This window comes from Podarcis muralis, chromosome 3, assembly GCF_964188315.1.
Source record: "Podarcis muralis chromosome 3, rPodMur119.hap1.1, whole genome shotgun sequence".
In the NCBI taxonomy this organism is placed as follows: Eukaryota; Metazoa; Chordata; class Lepidosauria; order Squamata; family Lacertidae; genus Podarcis; species Podarcis muralis.
The window spans coordinates 91,856,283-91,877,286 of NC_135657.1; the positions used below are offsets into that span (position 1 = coordinate 91,856,283).

The 21,004-nt window shown below is 41.5% G+C and overlaps 3 protein-coding genes across 10 annotated transcripts in view; 2 read left to right on the forward strand and 1 right to left on the reverse strand.

The window, feature by feature from the left end:
• The window catches only part of ROCK2 (Rho associated coiled-coil containing protein kinase 2), a 72,031-nt gene extending 65,586 nt beyond the window's left edge, over positions 1–6,445 (forward strand). For 5 of the 7 annotated variants that reach the window (XM_028722538.2, XM_077926348.1, XM_077926343.1 and 2 more), the window contains 4 exons: positions 55–316; positions 1,194–1,431; positions 2,354–2,497; positions 4,153–6,445. In XM_028722538.2, the coding sequence (XP_028578371.2) occupies positions 55–316; positions 1,194–1,431; positions 2,354–2,497; positions 4,153–4,156 (648 nt within the window). In that variant the 3' untranslated portion in view covers positions 4,157–6,445. Of the gene's footprint in view, positions 1–54; positions 317–1,193; positions 1,432–2,353; positions 2,498–2,956; positions 3,029–4,152 lie in introns of all 7 variants that reach the window. The other 2 variants (XM_077926345.1, XM_077926346.1) reach the window with 2 other exon arrangements.
• A 2,287-nt stretch (positions 6,446–8,732) lies between these two features.
• SLC66A3 (solute carrier family 66 member 3) lies at positions 8,733–16,923 on the reverse strand. 2 transcript variants are annotated; one of them, XM_028722534.2, is made up of 7 exons: positions 16,685–16,923; positions 15,393–15,475; positions 15,238–15,307; positions 14,333–14,390; positions 12,251–12,371; positions 11,295–11,336; positions 8,733–9,978 (listed from the first exon to the last, which is right to left on the reverse strand). In XM_028722534.2, the coding sequence occupies exons 1-7, from the start codon at positions 16,831–16,833 to the stop codon at positions 9,887–9,889; spliced, it is 615 nt and encodes a 204-aa protein (XP_028578367.1). In that variant the 5' UTR covers positions 16,834–16,923; the 3' UTR covers positions 8,733–9,886. The 2 variants fall into 2 exon arrangements, with proteins under 2 accessions (XP_028578367.1, XP_028578368.1); XM_028722535.2 differs by lacking the exons at positions 8,733–9,978; positions 11,295–11,336; positions 12,251–12,371 and having other exon boundaries at positions 14,384–14,522; positions 16,685–16,858.
• Positions 16,924–16,934: 11 nt separating this feature from the next.
• Positions 16,935–21,004, forward strand: part of PDIA6 (protein disulfide isomerase family A member 6) — a 152,396-nt gene continuing 148,326 nt past the window's right edge. Inside the window, exons 1-2 of the mRNA XM_077926349.1 lie at positions 16,935–17,019; positions 17,879–17,965. Of these exons, the coding sequence (XP_077782475.1) occupies positions 16,950–17,019; positions 17,879–17,965 (157 nt within the window). The 5' untranslated portion in view covers positions 16,935–16,949. The remainder of the gene's footprint in view (positions 17,020–17,878; positions 17,966–21,004) is intronic.

Genomic DNA, 21,004 nt, shown 5'->3' on the forward strand with positions numbered 1-21,004 from the left:
TGGCTCATGTGTACCAAGTATTACTGATACAGTTCTTTCCATTTTTGATTCCAGATCCTGTATGATAATGAAGGAGAAAGCAAAAAGGAGCAAGAATTTCCTGTGGATTCCGCAGGGGAGAAGTCAAACTATATTTGCCACAAAGGCCATGAATTTATACCAACACTCTATCATTTCCCAACAAATTGTGAGGCATGCATGAAGCCATTATGGCACATGTTCAAGCCTCCTGCTGCTTTGGAATGCCGCCGCTGCCACATTAAATGTCATAAGGATCACATGGATAAAAAGGAAGAGATTATTGCACCTTGCAAAGGTACCTAGCAAGACTATAGTATAAAATGGATTGGTCTGTTAGAAGAGTCAGATGCAACTCTTCTGTCTTGTGAAATGCTAACAAGGTTGCGTATAAAAGTGAGTTTAGTCAGCTTTATGCATTTGGGATGTGTGGATGGTTTGTGACCTGGTTCACATACAACTCTAAGCTATGGTCTGTTTAACAAATCACAGATGAGCATACAAACCATGGCTTGTTTCTTCAAAGTTCAGTTTGTTTTCTAGTTGTTCTTGTCTCGTGTCTTTTGCAACCAGGAAGACCAAAAAACCATGGTTTAAAGAAGAGTGCTAGGTTTTCACCTAACACTGAAACCATAGTTAAAACAAATCAAGGTTTGTAAATGAACAACAAACCATGAGCTCAGGTTATGATTTGTTGATACTAAACAAATCATAGTAAGTGGCTAGGGAGGGTTCATAAGATCAAAGGAATCATGGTTATTCTTATTCTTATAAAATTATCTTACTAAACTGGCTTAGCATTGTGTATAAACCAAGTTTCTCTGTAATTTTTAACTGTTTGTGTCTTTCACAACTCAAAGCCTTTTGCTTCTGAAATATAATTGAGAGAAAAGGATGTGTTGTGATGTTCTGAATACATGGATAAATGCTAACATGACTTCTGTGCCCCTTGGCTTTAAAACTTTGTCCTCAAGGAATCAAGCAAGGTCCCCTATGTGTTTGGACTTGTTCTAGACAGAACTTTAGCTCTGTCCGCTCATTTGACCACTGCTCAACAAAGCTTTTCATCTTTTTAGAGTTAAGCCAAAGTTGAGTCTCCTGATTTCAGCAGGGGAGTTGAGGATCTTAAGTACATATGTATGTATTCTGATTTTGCTGATTTTAATGTGTTTCAGTAAATTATGATATTTCAACTGCAAAGAATCTACTACTGTTAGCCAGTTCCACAGTGGAACAGAAGAAATGGGTGAGCCGCCTGGGGAAAAAGATTCCCAAAAAGGCTCCAGCACCAGATCCGTTTGCACGATCATCACCAAGAACTTCCATGAAAATACAGCCAAACCAATCATTAAGACGGCCAATTAAACCAATCCAGCTCTCCCCTCCGAGCGAAAAGAAAGATTTTCCTACCAGGTAAAAAGTGGCATGTGGGAAATTGTTAATATCCTTGGTTTTCCCTTCTTGCTTTTTAGATTACTACACTGGACATTTCACATAAGACAATTTTAGTTTTTTCTTTGACGGTCTCTAAAGCCCAACATCCTGGCAGCATTTTACTACTTCGCCCACAATTTATTTAGCTTCTTGTGGAGTATGGGAAATAAATTGATGTAAGCAATAACAGGCACTTCCTTAACATTTAAATGATTTTGTATTGGTTTACACTGCTATTTTATCTTTTATTCCATATTTCATTACAGCATTGATTTGCAGAAAAATAAAAAGTCATTTAATGATAAATAAATATTGTTTTGTTAGAATGGCATGAAATGCAGTGTTTGTGCATTTCATGCTCAGCTTTGTTTGTCAGCTGTGCCCTATATAAAATAACATTTCAGTTTTATGGTGAATATTCATGTCAAAAAGGCTATTGAAATGCCAAATATAAAATGTACAAGAGCTGCTGTAATCCAGTCTAGATAAAGTTAGCTACTATCCGTGCAGCTCATAAATCCATTGTGTGTGTGTTTTAAGTCTGGCTTTCTTGACCAGGGCCCATAGTTTTTACTTAAAGCCCAGGTTTTAGGGTGAATATTGTTCACCCAATTGTTACGTTGTGTCAGAATACTACTAATCCACTCTTAGGAGGGGAAAGCACCACATGACATACTCCAGGATGTGTGTGCAATTCTTGAGATCAAAGCTATGCTTTGTTAGTTGCATATTCTTTATTGATGAGACAGGGCTAAGAAAGCACACAGGAATGGTGTATATGGATTCTAGACTGCAGCCAATATGTCACCATTACTGCATCAGGAGAAAGTTGCACTTATTGCCTATTAAGAATTGTTTTTAGTGGACTGTGGCTCATAAACTTTAAAACCTCATTTTACAGATTAATTGATGTGGCATGTAGAGACTGGGATTGGTCATTTGATGATATTGATTTTGATATTGATTTTAATATTGATGATGCTGGGAACGATAACGATCTTGATGATAGCGATGATGATGATAACGATGTGTTTGTTCTGAAGAGGTAAATGGGTGACTATCTGTAGGAGAATGGATTGGCTTTCTTAAAACAAAGCATGCTGTTTGGATTTCTCTCAGCAGTCAAAGTGTGCCAGCTTAAAAACTCCCAAAAGCAATTTTACGACAAATGCAAAAATATTCAACGATGCATGCATCTAACTTCTGAAGTATTTTGAAAATGTAGTTCTCAAAACCCACATGGCCATCTGTGTTGTAAGATGCTCTTCAACTGTGTATTACTAACTTTCTGCAAAAAACGTTTTTTATTTAAAAAAAATGTATGTTTAAGTTTTTTATATGTTGCTCCAGGCTCAAATGTGGGCAGCAACATATATATGTTTTGAAGTGTGGTGCAGCTTTTATTTTAGCTGATGACTTGCATACATATTGCATTCTTTGGTAGTGCCGTGAGAACTTGATATGCTTTTTTTGCATCGGTGTGCCATTTTTATTTTTATAACAGCTCATTCGTGATAGAAGGGACCAAACCTCGGTACAAGAAGCTAGCATAGAGCAAGCCCCAGCGTGAGTTAAGGTAGCGTAAAGTGCTGGCCAAGCTGCCCCAAGCCTTGCAGAGGGAAAACAAGCCTTTAAAATACTGTTTGGGTTGCATCACCCTTTTTGCTGGCCAAACCTATGCTGGCTTCTAAGATCATGTGACCAAGCTGGAGAGTTTTATGATCTAGCCAAAGTACCCCCTCTCTGGTCCTGCTGCTATATGCCCGTGAGACAACACCCCCCCCCCCCCAATTTCAGGGTTTACACCTGTTTTCCGGTCAACCAGACTTGGCTTAGCTGGCTGGGTCCCAGCTGAGCCAAGAAGAGAGACATATGCTAACTTATTTCTGACCAAGACGCATATGAAGAAGTTAAGCTGGCATGGCTTCATCCAGAACCTCCTGGCTCAGTTGGATACCCACACTCATCCCAGCAGATCTCGCTATAGGATTGCTCTCTAAGTTGCTTTGCATTGGAGCACCCATGTTGGAAACTGTTTCCCCAAAGCAAATATGGCCATCCCTGAGGAGGATGTTGGAACATTCCTCCACCCTGGTCAGCCAAGAAATGCTAAGACTTTCAACCCAGAGTTTCTTTTTGGTGAAATACCTGTATTTTTCTTTACTTTAGTAGTTTTTTAAATACGAAAATAGGAACTGCTAAAAGCAAAAAAGACACACCCTCCCCACAACTCAGCAGCTGCATTCACATTGGAAGCAAAATGGGGCTCAAAACTAAGAGATACAGAAGTCTCGTCTTGAACCCTTTAAGGGGGTAATGGTGGTCAAAATCAGCTTAAAACCAGAAAGAGGAGGGCTGTGTATGCCTGCTGCCCTTGAGCTGTTTGGAAAACTTATTTTGCCTGGTGCCCACTGCTGTTGGTTTAAAGGGAAGAAGGAAACAAAGAGTCTTCATCCTTCTTCTAAGACAGGAAGGGAACAGGAGATCAAACAGATGTCCTATCAAACGATTTCAAAGCAGGTTGGAAGACACCCTTGACTTGTTAGGCTGTCCCAGGCTGGTGGGAGGTCCAGCAATTTCCCAATGCTGCTTTTGGCTTGGATCTTGTTTGGGAGCCTGCAGGCCATAGAGTTAATTTCACTGTTTTCAAATATGTTTTCTAGATTTTACTGACCAGATCCATTTTTTATTCTTTTTCAGCTAACTGCCTCCTATGAATACTATCACTAGTGGAGTCGATAAGACTGAACCATCATATTCCTGGGGTTACGAATATATATATATAGGTGTTTCTGAAAGACAGTTCAAGTATAAATAGATAAGAAGTTTACAGAGGTGTGTGTGTGTTTTGCTGCAATACAACATACTAATAATTCCTGTGTTGTTTTTTAATGTAATCCCTCTGGATGACTGAGCAAGTTAGGAATGGTTGGTGAATAGTACAAGGAGACTCTCAGATTCTGTTCTACAAATTCTTTCTGGGAAAGACTCGCACTACATGTCACAAGAGGAATAAAAGGAGTGGGGAAACGTGATGAACCCATCTCTTGGTCAGTTTTTTTTATAGAGAAATGCAACCAGCAATTTTGCCAGAAAAAAGGGCGATAAAGGAGGGTCTGACACACTGATGAAGACGGCATCTTAAAGAAGTGACCATTATACTGTGTGTGTATGTGTTTTGGTGTGTAAATATGTATATTGTACTGTAATGCTGCAAGAGGGTTAAAAAAAAACTTTCCACTTTATTTTTTATACATATTATTCATATACCATTACCTGCAGTTGCAACTATGCACGTGTATAAAGCCATACTGTTGAATTTTGCCATTCATTATCTGTATATCAAAGGCTGCATGTCTGTGTTCAGCAGCGACATATAATAATAACTTCCAAGTATATATCCAGTTACTACTTAATGGGCAGTCCTCTTTTACCAGTCTTGAATGCCTTAAATTAATGTCATTTCCTTAAATCTGTGCCCATTCTAGATATTTAAGAGAGATAAAGGATGCAGAGGTTTGCCAGCTCTTAGGATGCAATTTTGCTTTGTGGCAGAACAATATAGTGCACTATGTTTACAATATAATAGTTTATATCAATGTCAGTCTATTCTGAATGTATATCGAAATAGGGAGGGGAGGGGAGGGAGGGGTCAGTTGAGTAATGGTTTCAAAAACAATGATCTGGTAGTATTAGAACTAATATATAGCTTTCATGCTTAGGCATAACTTCCCATCCACCCTTTGTACAAACCTCAGTATTAGTCATTGGTTTTATATTACCCTTACTAAGTGCTGCAAAACATCGTTCTGCCTTTGTTTGTTTTTTGCATACTATCTATTTTTACATTTTCACCACACAATATCTAAGGACTGTCACCAATCCTTAACGATTGAAACATACTGTAGATGTATTTTAAACTTCTTGAATCCTGTTCTCTTAGCACATAGCATTTGGAATAGGAAAATAATTTCAGTTGTGTGTTTTCGAGAACATATGTGAGGAAAGGGCCTTAAAGGCACTTAATCAGATTTTTTTTAATAAAAAAATTTGATTTTGTACAAAATATAATTTATGTGAGATTTTTAATGCCGTGTCCATAATTTATCCAGAAAAATGCATGTTTTATACAACTACAGTATGCTATAATGTTAAAACATGATGGCAGTAAAAAAAAGGAAAAGAAAAAAGAACTATTGTAGCCTCCTCCTTGGTCTCTCTCTCTTTTTTTTCATATGTTTACATATATTTGCATATATATGTTGTGTGCTAGTGCTAATGAAATACAGAATTAACATTTGAATGAAGGAAATGAGACATTTCATTAGGTTGTTTTCCTTAGTAGATATTTGAAAGGAGAGAACCAAGATTTATTTAACATCTCAACCAAAAAAATTGGATTTCCACCCAATAGACACCCATAAGGTACAATTCACCAAACAGGACCCCACTCCCCTTTAGTTTTCAGTTGCTTCAGGAGGGCTTGTGCAGTAGAATGCAGTAAGTTTGAGCTCACTACAAACAGGGATCTTCTCTCATTCAAACCCCCTTGAAATAAGTAAGAATTTGTTTTACTGAGTCACGCATGGAAAGAAGATCCACTGGCATGGGCCTATAAGTACATCTTTCCACTAAACCACTGTGACTCACCAACCATATATTCAGTTATACTGTTTATACACACACTAGGTATGAGAAGCTGTGCATCCCATAATTTAAAATATACCTTTATCATTTCAGTTATCTTTAACCCCAATGGCACAGCAGGAGTTTATCATTTTACCTGCTTGTTTTGAATAGTGAGAGTATAGCATATTTTTAAAAATGCATATTTTGCATACAAAACTTATTTTTAAAACATGTATACAATAAAAATTGTTTCCATTCACTGAAGGCATACATATTTTATATAAAATTGTTATTTGTGGGAAGTTCTGAATTGGAAGAAATATATATATATTTTTAAATAAACTATTTGAGTAAGACTAAATAATTCCTGATGTTGGTAAGTTGATTTTTATAAATTGAAGTATGCAAATGGAACATCTTGCATAGAAATGTTATGTTAGAATTCTGAAGGACAAAATGTTGCTTACATACATTTATAGGGAAATGCATTTTTAACAGTTCTTGGAATCAGCTAACCAATGCTGGACAAAATGTTCCCTGTGTTTAAAAGTAGCTTTGTGTAACACCTTTTGAAAGATCAGATGATGTTCTGTGCCTGATTAAAAGGAGAGAGAAGCATTAATTCACGTCCTTTCCAGAGAATAGCATAAGCACTGAAGCTTGGCAGAAGAATAGCAGGTACATTCAGGACTTGTGTTTGTATGAGCCAATCTGTCAGAAGATAATGGGACATCCAAAGGTTGAAGGGACGGCTATCAAATTTGACCACTGAGGAAAGGGTGGTGAGAAGGGGAGGCCACGTCCTATTTCCTCATGAGCAAGAGTTCAAATCAGTTCCCTAAAACAGCATTGGACAACAATTCTGTTGCGTATTTTGTTGGAAGTAAACCCCATTGAGCACAATGGAGCTTTGGTCTTAGTAAACATTGGCAGGATTGTTCTGTTTGTCTCTTGCCTATGTAGACCATCCTTTGCCACCATCATGTTTTGGATCTGATTAATTCACAGGGACTCACTCTTAGGTAAGGAAAATGGGTGGGCCCAGGACCAGCTCCCTCTTGGCAGAAGATGGTAGTTGGACATCAGTCTCAGACTCTAGCACTGGGAACCATATTCTTAAATCTAATTTCCCAAAGCTGCCTATGGTACCGGAGTCCCCTGAATGGATGCATTTTTTAAAAGAAAGACCATTGGATTTTCCAAATTTTTAAAGACTTCATTGGTTAAGGTGAGGCCACCCAGGCCAGAGATTTCCCATTCCTGGTTTACAGATGCAGTATCTGTCCGATAGTTCTGGAGAAAAAGCCACAAATTGAGCAAGTCATTGGGAATTTCCCCGCAAGTTTGGCAGAAATAGATTGATGTTCATATAGGAAGGTACCTGACAATACCTTAAGAGCCCCTGCTACCCAAGGCCCATCATCCAGTAGCCACAGGAAGTCTGCCAACTCATCTGTCTACCTTCGTCATAAAATGCATTATTTCATATGCCACTTGTGTCTCCCTCTGCTTGCTTTTCTCCAAACTAAAAGGTAGTTTGTCATGCAGTTGATAACACTGCCATATATGCTCCTAGCTTGTAGTTTTCTGAATCCCACTGTTCTGAGAACAGGCTGCTGCTTAAGACGCAACTTCCACAATGTACCTGATTTAAGGGAGTAAACATTGGCACTGCTAGGTTTTGCACTTGAACTAGCTGGAAATGCGGCATGAGGTACTGAACTATCTTCAGAACAAGAATGACCAGCTCCAGATATTGCTGGACTCCCAACTCGTATCATCCCCATTGGCCATGCTAGCTAGGACTGATGAGAGTTGGGAATTCTCTTAATATCCAGAGTGTGGCTTGTTTGCTACACCAATCCAGGAGGATTCCCTGCCTGTATAATTGGGAAAACCCTTTGAGGCAAATTGACAAGTCATTGATAATGTATGCACTTTGGACTGAATCTTGCAAGCATGCATTGGTTTTATGATTGCTTCGGTTCTTTAATTTGCACTACTTGGCAACAGCCCCCATCCACACACCAGCTTGTAGTAAGTCTTCTCTCTTCACGTTAAACACTGTAAAGCTTTCTACACAATGGGAATTCCTAGGTAGCATTTACCCCATAACGCAGTGCAGGGCACTTTGCCAAGGAATGACACCTTGAAATACTGTCTTCTACCTTGGTGCTAAGGTACCTTGGTGCTAAGGTGGTCTAAACCACAGAGCCTAGGGCTTGCCGATTGGAAGGTCGGCAGTTCAAATCCCCACGACGGGGTGAGCTCCCATTGTTCGGTCCCAGCTCCTGCCCACCAAGCAGTTTGAAAGCATGTCAAAGTGCAAGTAGATAAATAGGTACCACTCCAGTGGGAAGGTAAACGGTGTTTCCGTGCGCTGCTCTGGTTCGCCAGAAGTGGCTTAGTCATACTGGCCACATGACCCGTAAGCTGTCTGTGGACAAACGCCAGCTCCCTCAGCCTATAGAGTGAGATGAGCGCACAACCCCAGAGTCGTCTGTGACTGGACCTAACTATCTGGTACCTTTACCTTTGTGCTAAGACTAAATTGATGTTACTCATTCCTCCGTAATGTACAACTGCTACAGGAGATAAAGCCACAGAAGGTTTATTTTCCCCAAGCACAGATTTAAACCATGTAAGAAGCATTGTGTTTAATATAAAGCTTTTATTGACTTAAAATAGGTTCAAATCATACAAAGTTTTCATGGCCTGGCTTGCTCAAAAACGTGTATAGATTTGCATTGTACAGATTCAGCTCAAACACCATTTTGGCCTTTTCCTTGCTGCACAGGGAAGTAGAGAATGGCTGCTTGCTTTCACATATTTGGAAGCATTTCCGAAAGTGCTTTTCAAAATAAAGGATTGTATATTTATGCTTTCTGAACTGTGACGAAGCATTGCTGCTCTTTTCCAACTGTCACTCAAAAATGCCACTGAATCCTAGGTAGCCAGCCTAAGCAGCTGTTTTTCCCAGCTCCGGCAAGTTTATAATGGGGGTTTATATTCCTAGAGTTTAATGTGTATTTCAACCAAAACAAACCCATTCTTGCAGTTATTTTGGAAATGCTTACAGCATTTATGTAGGCTGTTGTTTCTTTTACAGGCACCCATTAGATATTGAGAACCAATAGGAAGTTGGATGTGTAAAAGAATAAGACCCCAATCCAAAGAAACTAAGCTATTCTAAACTATTATTGCAGGCCATGAAACTTGAGAACCAACTTACTATGCAGCAGGCAGGACCAATAGGTTTACTGAGCAAGTAGAGGAGTTAAAACTCCAGTTGTGTGCAAGAAAGAGCACACTGTAACCTCAAAAACATAAGCTTCGGCTATGAAATTAAGTTTTATGGTAAGGGGCTGATAAAAGAGCAACTTATACAGTTAAGGGTGCTACAACCTCATACCCTGGAACAACGCTTGTATCATACGGAACTAGAATTTGACAAAAAGGGACACCACAGCTGCATTTAAGTTGGGCAACAGATATTTGATGGGAGAGTGAGAGGCATAAGTAGTTGCTTTAGTATTTCAATAATTGTATATGGGCACACATTCGGCAATCCATTAAAATTTTCTTATAAAATACATCAAAGTGTAGGCATGCCAACAAATATCAAAACTTTTATTGAATTCATAGTGGCAACTTCCTTTAGTGTGTGAAATACCAGCAGTTTCCCATTAAATGGATTGCTGATTTACTGAAGCTTGGTGATAACTTTGGTCCTAATTTACCGTCTCATATATTGGTTTCATTCTTCCTTTTGGTCCAGACCACTTAAAATAGACAGAACATCATCTTAATCACTCTTCTTTGCTGGCTTCCTGTAGTGCAGTATAGTTGCTGTGACCCATATATTCAGAGCCATCATGACTATGAAACGGACCAGAACTGTGGGAGGGGGGAAGTGTTTAGTTAAAAACTGCTTTGTTTTCCTCCATTTTACTGTATGTATGGTAACTTAATTTACTCTATTTCTAGTTAGTCTCTCATAGGATACACACTCTTGATGCAGGTTATGATCGATCAATAGAAGACAACATTAACATTCTATGATTTAAAGCAGTAAAAACTGTCAGTATAACAGTTCTGAAAACAACACCACCACCGCACACAATATTTTTTAAAGCCCCAAAGCAATTTCTTAAAGGTCTGTGCCACACAATTTTCCCTGTAGAGGCCATTCCAGAAATAAAGAGCCACCATGGAGAAGGCCCTGTCCTTGATGCTAACCTAACCACTTTTACTTGCGGACCAGAGCGCAAGGCTTTGAATGCTAATTCTTCAATCCTGGGAAATGGTAGTCTTTCATATAGCCTGGCCCCAAAGCATTTAAGGGCAGGTGTGGCTAATACATGGCCTTCCGGAAGCTGCTGAATTACAACTCCCATCACCCTGACCAAGGGCCATACAGGCTGCGACTGATGCGGGTTTTAATTCAGCAGCATAGGTCTGCAGGTTAACCACCCTTGCTTTAAGGTTTTAAAAGGCCAATATTTGAGCCCAGAAGCTAAGAGAAACTTCCAGGTATAATCACAGCTATGCCAAGCTGACCTCACAGTAGCTACTGAAATACCTGACAACTGTGTTAATTTGCATGCATCCCACAAGGCAAAATTCACACACGGAAGGCGACTTCTGTCTACAGATCCCCTTAACTGCAACATAATGCGCAGTGCCGGTTGTGAGATGCACTGCTAGATGCAAAGCACACGGTTGCCATCCAGGCCTGCAAAGTGGCAGATTGATTGGAATGTACATTTCCACCTGCCTTGTCAATATCAATATTGAAAGTACAATATTAATATAAATCACTTGAATTGCAGAATTTATATGCAGAGGACTTTAAGTCAAATTCCCACAGTAGATGCTTCTAATCCTTTCATTTAAAATGCAAAGAACAGGTCTGAAGAGACTGGCTTGTCGAAAACAATTCAAGCATTTCCCCCTAAAGAGATACAGCATAAACCAGATATTTGCAAGAGTCTGTGTCTCCCCCCCCCCCCAAAAAAAATGTCTTTGCTGAATTATACGCCAGTGAAACAAAAATTATGTAACCAGGTAGCATAAAACCATCTGCACTACCGCTATTGATGGAAATGTGTCAGTGTATTTGCTGACCAGTTAAGGACCCCTTATTTTATTGTTCTCCGCGAAACAAATTTTAAATTGACACACACACAAATCACCCGGCATTACAATATTACCTGTAACATCCTTTGTTGTCATTACTGTTGTAAATATTCTGGCTGCAATTGAAAGAGAGCATATTAGCACACTTTAAACAGGCAAAAGGGGAGAGTCGTCAAGCAAATATACTGGCCTTTTGAAACCTGTGGTTTCCCCAAGATAAGTGAAATGGCTCAGTTTAGAACCACTTTTACCCCCTACGCAAGATGTTTCGCTGATAATTCTGCATTCCTCTGATGTTTCTCCTTCCATGTGCCATTCAAAATTTTGTTTCAGATTAAAACTGCAAGCAAATCCAGCCCGTTTAAGTAAACTTCGTTCACTGGGTGTAGTTTCTACACCACTCCCAGCAGAATTTCCAGTGCAGGTGAAAGACAGACGGCACTCACAGTACAGATGGCACCCACAATTTCCATTCATTTTCTCTCTGTAAAAGGATATAGGGAACCATCTCCAAAATGTTATTAGGCCGAAAAACTTTTAATCCCTTTGAGCAGGAAACTCAGAAGTATGCATTACACAATTTTTGGAGGCAATTCTGTTTCAGGCATGAGCTGCTCCCATCAAAACAAGGATGTGTGTTTTCGGGGGTGGGGGGCAGGGACTAAAGTGGGAGTTTGCACAGGGTAATTTGCATAACTGCGGGAGGTAGTGGAGGACAGAGGTGCCTGGCGTGCTCTGGTCCATGGGGTCATGAAGAGTCGGACACGACTAAACAACAAATTTGCATTAGAAAATGTTCTGATGCTGGCTGCTCTAGAGAGCCATCCAATTAATAATAATAAATAATAATAATAATAATAATAATAATAATAATAATAATAATAATAATAATTTATTTATGCCCTGCCCATCTGGCTGGGTTTCCCCAGCCACTCTGGGCGGCTTCCAACAAAACACTAAAATACAATTTAAGCATGCTTGTTTTATTTGTATTTAGTAAACAAAGCTAAAAGTTTGAGAAGCTGCTTACTTGCACAGGTATATGTGGCTAGACTCCAAGTCGTGGCACTCACTTGCCCAGAATCTCTCGTCCGCCAAAGATATCGAAGCTGCACAAGTTTACTTGCAGCGCTGATTACAGTGCTTAAGTTCTGCAGGGAAGAAAAAGGGATAGAGTGGGAAGTAGTGGGTGTGGTGGAAAACTGCCCCAATTCAGGATAAATCAGCTGCTTTGGAGAGTTTTAAGCTGAGATTTAAATCTACTCTGAACTTCTTCTGAAGACTTAACAGCTCAATCGCAACCACGTCTACTCAGAAGTAAGTTGTACTGAATTCAGTGGTGCTAACTCCTAGGTAAATGGGGCTAGAATTGCAAACCTAGGAGTGAATATTTTGCTTAATCCCAAACATTTAAAATACAAACATAGTCAATCTCAGCCCCTCTCCAATCTTGTGAAGTCTACCTATAACTTTGTAGTAGTACAGATTCAGCTCTCTTTATTTAAAATCAAAACTTGTAATTTAGGAAAGCCAGCTGCAATCTGAATGGCTCTTTCAACACTCATAGAGGCAAGAAATGGAATAAAGAATTTGTTAAAATGGCTTGGCTCAGCAAAGGTTTCACTTGTCATAGATAGCTTAAGCTCCTCGTTTTCCATAAGCAGCAGGAGAATGAGCCTATGAGTGATTTTCAGGAGTAAGAAACGCTGCAGCAATGCCCAGCAATTGGGGAGAAGTATCTGACGAGGGGGCCGCTGCGGCTTAGACCACAGAGCCTAGGACTTGCCGATCAGAAGGTCGGCGATTCGAATCCCCGCGACAGGGTGAGCTCCTGTTGCTCGGTCCCAGCTCCTGCCAACCTAGCAGTTCGAAAGCACGTCAAAGTGCAAGTAGATAAATAGGTACCGCTCCGGTGGGAAGGTAAACGGCGTTTCCATGCGCTTCTCTGGTTCGCCAGAAGCGGCTTAGTCATGCTGGCCATATGACCCGGAAGCTGTACGCCGGCTCCCTCGGCCAATAAAGCGAGTTGAGCGCCGCAACCCCAGTCGTCCGCAACTGGACCTAACAGTCAGGGGTCCCTTTACCTTTCTGACTCATGGGAGGCCCATTCTCTAGTAAGCACACACACTTTTAATTCCACACTCCTTGGGGCTCAGTTTAAAACACTAGTCCTCAGGTGACCACAGGAAGAGTAGTTAATTTTAACAAGAAATATGCATAAATGTTTTATAATATACCATATTTTCCCATGTATAAGACTAGGTTTTCCCCCTAAAAAATAATGTCAAAAATTAAGGGACATCTTATATATGGATATTGCTGAGGGTGGACTGTGTATTTTTGAGTCCCCCAAAATAGGGGGCATCTTATACATGGGGAAGTCTTATAGACTGAAAAATACGGTATATCTTAATCCAGGTGAAGGGGGGGGGAGGGAGAGAGAAGATAATGGTGCGTTCAACAGCCAGGTCACTAGGTTCTGGCTTTCCAGTCCACCACCTTCCCACAGTACACATGAAAACTTTACACCAAGAACTGGAACCATTCAACAATTGTTTCCCAAATTTGCGGTCTGTTTTCAGACTACAATTCCCATCATCCCTGACCACTGGTCTTGCTAGCTAGGGATGATGGGAGTTGTAGTCCAAAAACAGCTGGAGACCCAAGTTTGGGAAACACTGCATTAAACAAAAGAGACTTTGCTGAGCATGATGTGCATGCCAAGCTTATGACTCAACTGGCCCATGAGAAGCTTGTGGGCTGGCAGCAAGAAATTCAAATCTACTTTGCCCCTCCCTGTTCTTTTTACTTCCTGCCACACTGAGCTATGCCATGCTTTGGCTTAGTGTGTCATCCGAACCTGGGCTTATGTTCCAGCTCTTTCCTTGCTAACCATGAACTGTAGCCACTGTCTATTATTCAGCGTGTGGTTAACAAGGAAAGAGCTTAACCAACCTGGGTTAGCTCAGTGTGGTGCAGAATTTTAAAAAGTCAAAAGTGGCTGTAAGCTTTCCTCTGGAAGCCTGCGCGTTCACGCAATCTGGGTGAGCCAAAGTTTGGCTTACCGTGCTGTGCAAACCAGGCAATAGGCGCGTTCCTTCCAACTACTTACCATAGCCAGGTCCACTATCCATTTCTGCAGGGTTAGCATGTACCATCCTGCCACAAATCTAATCTTGAGGTTAAGTTGCATAAGGATGATGGCAATCAGGTGGACATTGGGTTAAATGCATTGTAATCATTGGGTTAAATGCATTTACACCCTGTCTTTCCAGGTCAAGAAATGTAGCTTCTCAAGGTAGCTTAAGGAATGAATTAAAAGCCAATTAAGGAATTACTAAATTGCAAAGGTAGCTAGTAAAAATCACCACATAGGGTTTCTAACCCCAAGGCTGTAAATTGTGTGATTGGATACACCACTCAGGCAGCCATCTTGTGAGCTACGCCTCCCAGGCAGCCATTTTGCTCTGGTCCCCAAAACACACTCAAAATTCCAAATGTACCCATAGGCCCAAAAAGGATGAAGATCATGCTGTAAAAGATAGGCAATGCCTCATCATGCCAGAACCCAGAATGGAATTTGGACAGGGTGCTCATTTGAGGGGATGGGGTTAAATTACCCCTTGTCCCTGACAATAAGCAAAATAAGCAAATTATGAAAATATTCTTATGTGCAATTTATACAGGTTGCTCTACCCTGGTACAGAGTTTTGATTTTAATTATAAGCACAGCACATAAGCTAAAAATAAAAGAATCCCAGGAGTTAAAAGAAAGGCTGTTCATGCTGGACCTGAACTTTTCCCACAAAGTCCTTATATTCCATTACAGTGAATCAATTGCAAATGCCACACCTTAATCCACCAGAAAACACCTGAATAAGAACCTGGAAAATGTGCACATCACATCAGGAATGTGTGCTGGAAAACAGTTGCTTCATTCAAGAAGATGGAATACAAAAAGAACCGGCAGAAATGCTATATAAATGGAAATGAGCAAACAGATAGTTAAAAGGATACATGGCTGTGTAAGGCAAAGCATGCTTCATTTTGCCACCGTAATGCAGAACAAATAGCAAAAGAATGACATCTGAAACACAACAAACGAAAACGTTGATCGTGAGCGAGAGAAACAAATGATGCTGCAATATTGGTGGGTAGGAGCAATGTATTACCTTGCACAATGATGATAGGATATTCTATATACGTCGGCAGAGGATAATTGTAGTAACTCATATACCGCAGGCATACGAGGAAGCTGAAAGGGAAAGGTACAATTTCACTTTGCACCTTAACCGCTCGTGATCTCCTAAATCCACCTCTGATAGGGGTCAGTTACAGAGGGCAAGACATGACTTAGCCCTTAATAACACAGGGCATGAATAAACCTAGTAATATCTGTGGGTTACGAAGCACAACTGCACTGGAGCACAGAAGGGCTGCGTGGTACAAGCTATACCTTTAAAGCACATTCGTTCCCTCAAAGAATTCTGGGCACTGTAGTCCAACCTTCAGCGTTCTATTTCCCAGCAATCCTGAAACTACAGCGCCCAGAATTCTTTGAGAGGAAGAATGTTTCGCTTGTGGTTAATAGGTACAGTGTGTACACACACACAGCTAATGATTTATTATTGCTGTTTTTGCTTTCTGTGTTTTATTAGCAGGGCTGTGGTTGTAAAGTCCACAACACTGGAATAAGGCGACTATTCTGTGCAAAACAACCTTAGAAGTACCCACCCAACCTTAAAAGAAGAGATTTATTAAAACAGACCATATATTTTAAATTCTGTACATAAAATACATACATTGGGCCTTGTGGGAAAACCACACCTTCTGCTCCAGAGAGCTCAATCCATACTGTATAGAAGAGGCTACCTGGAGCCAGTCTGCGATACAGGGAATGAAATCTGCATATGCTCAACGATACTACTTGTTACTTCATTTATTTATTTTTTCAAAGTTGCCCAAAGAAGGGAAAAGAAAAGAAAAGCCGTTTCATCATGCAATTTAAAGCTATGTTTACGTCTCTTGAAAACAGGAGCCAGGGCTCACATTTCTCTTCCGTTTTCAAAAACGGGCTCAGCCCTGGAACTTTTGAATCATCTGGTAGGAGGCAGGCCACACATGATACAGCAATCATAGAATTGTGGAGTTGGAAGGGTACCCCAACGGTCATCTAGTCTGACCCCATGAAATGCAAGAATGCAGTTGAGTAATCCTGAGAGGACACAGCGCTTGAAGACGAGACCCGCCCGGGAACCCGACCTGTGCCAACTTGAGTTGAAAGCTTCTCAGGAAATGAAAACATAACCGGGAGTGCCTTGCCTCTGGGCGTGTTCAGAGTGCTTTCCCCCTCCCCTCGCGTGCTTTAGCGCCAGGAAACTCTCAAGAAGGAAACGGGAGTTCTCCCTCCTCCGAAACCCAAGAGAAAACGAAGCCCAGAACTTAAAAAGATCCCTTTACTTGCCCACTCAGTTCCAGCACCAAACTCTCCAGGCTGACTCCCCGGGCTGACTTGGCAGCCAGCAAGGCGGCTCCCTGCGGCACTTTGAGCACCCCGCAAACCAGGATCGTGCTCCAGTTGGCCACGTCCAGCAGCAGCGACTCCGACCCCATGGCGATGCCCCCTTTCCTCCGCCCCCGAAAGATGCTGCTGATGCAGCAGCCCCCGCCGCCTGCTCGTCTTCCGCCGCCCTGGAGCGAGGGAAGGAAAACGCCCAGTGGGAGGAGAGATGGGGGGAAAGGCGGCGCGCCCTGGGCGACTGTTTCTCCGCTTGAATGGCGCGCGCGGATTGCAAAAAGGTATTACTGTATTGTTATTCCTCACACACACACACACACACACACACACACACACACACCCCTTTACCCCTCACTATTATTACTAGTGATAGTAGTGCAGTAGTAGTGTATCTACCCCTCCCCCCGAGAGCTGTTCCTAGTTTTTGTTTTTAATGAATTCTGGCGAGGGCGCAGATGCAAACGAAAAATCCTATTCCGAGATTCAAAGGCCGCGCCCACAATAGGAGGAGGGGAGGAAGCCTCACGAGTTAACTCCTTCGCATCGCCCTGCCGCAAAAAAAGCAGGCTGTTTTGTTACTCAGTCGGCAAAACCCGGTGATTTTTTTTTTTAAGTCCATTTGTTGCTGTTGTTTTAATGAGGTGCCCGTGCTTGATCAAAGCGCCGTGCGTGGCGGCGCAAAATGGTTGCAAAAGAAAAGGTTCGTTATTAGTACCGTTATAAAGAAAAGCACTGGGAACAACTGTTGTCAACATCACCTGATGCAAAGCAGGGCTTACCCTCTTTCAGTTGCATTACAGTGGTACCTCGGGTTAAGTACTTAATTCGTTCCGGAGGTCCGTTCTTAACCTGAAACTGTTCTTAACCTGAAGCACCACTTTAGCTAATGGGGCCTCCCACTGCCGCCGTGCCGCCGGAGCACAATTTCTGTTCTCATCCTGAAGCAAAGTTCTTAACCTGAAGCACTATTTCTGGGTTAGCGGAGTCTGTAACCTGAAGCATATGTAACCTGAGATACCACTGTACTCCTTCCCCCACCTCACAGGTTCTTATGTGTTTCACGGCAAAACAAATATCCAACCGGCTATGTTTTTCCAATTGTCCTGTTAAGCTGCACCTGTTGAATTTCTTTTTCGCCAGTCAGCAGAGGAGTTCTAGAGGGGGAAAAAGAAGGCAACTTTGGAAGTTACGCACAACTTGCAGAATTATTCGTATGTTTATGCAGAGGTAAGTCCCAGTGTGATCTTACTGCTTTGGAAAGTGTGTATGGGGCTGCAGACTTGGGTTGCAAGCCTATTATGTGCATTATTTATTATTATTATTATTATTATTATTATTATTCATAATAATAATTCATAATAATTCATATTATTATTATTCATAATAATAATAATTTCATTTCTATACCACTTTATATTTTAAAGAAACAATCTCAAAGTGGTTTACAAAACATTAAAACTTCAAATAAAACAACCCAGAATAAAACAAACTCAAGTCAAGCTTCAAGGAAAATATTTCAGATCCTTCTCTTAAGTGACATTTTGCTTTTCTCGCATTTATTTACCTACTTAATTTATATAGCTGCCCATAGCAGAAGTGCTCTAAGAGGACAGTGTGGTGTAGTGGTTAGAGCCGGACTAGGACCTGGGAGTTCAGGGTTCAAATCCCCAAATGAGCATGCTGTTGCATAGGATCAGACAACTCAAGTCTGAGGAGAAACACGTGAGTACTCAGCTAGTCACTGTAAGCTCAAGCGTTTTAACAACAGCTTGATGAGTATATGCTAGCTTGCAGTGTTGTATATTTCTGCACTGTAAAGGGCTTCCACCTAACGCTGTCTGTCAAATAGCCAGTGGGGTGGCCCCCCATATATTGTTGGACTCCAGCCACCATCATTGCCAGCCAGCTTAGCTAATGGTCAGGAATTATGGGGGTTATAGGCCAAAAAAATGATACAGAGAGTGCCACATTGGCTGTCTCTGATTTGTTTCCCAGGTAATCCTGTGGTTCTTCAGAAGTTGGTGGACTACAACTCCCATCAGCCCCACTCAGCACAGCCCGTGGTCAAGGATGGTAGGAATCATAGACTAGCACATCTGAAAGGTCACAGGTTCTTCCTGCTTGCTGTTGGAGATGGGAATATACTGGGCTTGTATTTTCACCTTGTTATTTGGCAACCCTAGAGTACAGTCCAGACACATTTCCATTTGCAGTGACACACCATAGCTTTATTGGGACTCAAGTATGTCTGGAATCCTCACTGTCTGGTTTGGAACATTCAGGAAAACAAGGGGAGGCTGGTTGAGAGAACCGTAGTCTTCACATGCTTAGAAGCCCAGCCTTATTTGCGCGTGCTAGGACTGGAATTCAAAACCTCAGGATTGTGTGACTCTGCACTGCCCCCACTTAAGCCCTGCACTTTCCCCAAATCTGACTGTAGATCCTAACCCTGCTTGATCTGTAAGTAAGCTCCATTGAATTTAGTGGACCTCTGAGCACTCACGGTTATGATGTTCCCATAGTTTCAATTACCCCATCTCGTTTTCCTTGGCTTGAAACATAAGATTTGGCTTTAGATTACATATGTTTGCTAAAGCAGCTAGTGGGACATGGATGTGTTTATTGAAATGGAAGGGCAGCCTGATGCCACCTTTGATTGCAAATGGCTGTCTGTTGCAGCCAGGCTTCTAATGTAATGTGCTAGTTCAGCAAAGATTACCAGTGTCGAAGCAATGATTCTTCAACATCAACTTTATTGGGCAGGTCATGCTGTTTAGATGCCTGATTATTATCTTCCAAAGGTGCTCTTAAGGCAAATCTTTAAAAATGTAGTATAAATACCGACAACTGGGAAACATTGGCCTGCAAGCGCTCCAATTGGAGAATAGGTAAAGGGACCCCTGACCATTAGGTCCAATCGTGACCGACTCTGGGGTTGCGGCACTCATCTTGCTATATTGGACAAGGGAGCCGGTGTACAGCTTCCAGGTCATGTGGCCAACATAACTAAGCCGCTTCTGGCGAACCAGAGCAGCGCACAGAAATGCCGTTTACCTTCCCGCCGGAGCGGTACCTATTTATCTACTTGCACTTTGATGTGCTTTCGAACTGCTAGGTTGGCAGGAGCAGGGACTGAGCAACGGGAGCTCACCCCATCGCAGGGATTCGAACCGCCGACCTTCTGATTGGCAAGCTCTAGGCTTTGTGGTTTAACGTACAGCGCCACCCGCGTCCCAATTGGAGAATAGCCTCTACCAAAAGGTGCTGTGGACTTTGAAGAAGCACGAACTCAGGACGAAAAGGAGAAATGAGCTAAGAGGAAGGCACGTTTGGCAAACCCTCACCGTGATCTGCTCCTGCCTGGAAACTTATGTCCCCACTGTGGAAGGATGAACGGATCCAGAATTGGCCTCCACAGTCACTTACGGACTCACTGTTTAAGACCATATTCATGGAAGACAATCTGACAGTGACCGCCAAAGAAGACGACGCAGCAGCTTGCAACTCACAAGCCATGTGAGGTCCAGAGCCCCAGCTTGCCTGGCCAAATAGCAATTGAGGAAAACAATACACAGATTGTTGCCTTTACTATACATGCACAGTGGTGGTGCTCTCTGCTTTTTCCCCTCCCTTGCTGATCTTTAGCCAGCAGTACTTAAAAGCACATTAGTCACAGAGCTGGATTACTGCTAACATTATATGTAATTTAAAAGCTAGAGCAGCGAAAGCTTTTCCTTAGCATCATTTAATCTTCACTTCCTGCTGCTGTTGATTCCCCCACGCAATACTTTACAGCTAAGAGCTATATACTTTGAACGAAAAGATCTTCATTCAGATTAGTCTGTTCTTTCTCCACAAGCTTTATATTGCCTGCTTGCGTGAGCATGTCTGTAGTATACTTAAAATCAAATTATTCTCTTTTTTAAAAAATGACTAAACCAATAACTGATGGAATAGTTTGGTACACTTACATTTGTCTTCGGAAGATTACCAAGAACAGTCCTCAGCCTGTGTAGCACAGTAATTATAACCAACATGTCACATTTATTTTCCTAAATAAATTAACAACTGCGTATTCCATAGCTTATTTTGTATCTGAACAGGCTAGCAAAATCCACCTGTGGCTGACTTGTTATGTACTGAAGTTCTCTCCCTGGGCCAGCAGGGGGATACTGTAGATAGTTTTCACTCAGGTCCACATATGCAAATAAGGGATTGAAAGTGACGTTCAGTGATTGGATAGTTACAGAAAATGGTTACTGTTGC

What these genes read in the sequence shown, in the direction of transcription:
- SLC66A3 (XM_028722534.2), bottom strand. Translation starts at nt 16,833, where the DNA reads ATGGGGTCGGAGTCGCTGCTGCTGGACGTGGCCAACTGGAGCACGATC. An exon ending in TCCTATCATCATTGTGCAAG is followed by an intron (nt 15,308 to 15,392) that starts GTAATACATTGC and finishes GTTGTGTTTCAG; the next exon opens with ATGTCATTCTTTTGCTATTT. An exon ending in GGATAGTGGACCTGGCTATG is followed by an intron (nt 12,372 to 14,332) that starts GTAAGTAGTTGG and finishes TCTTCCCTGCAG; the next exon opens with AACTTAAGCACTGTAATCAG.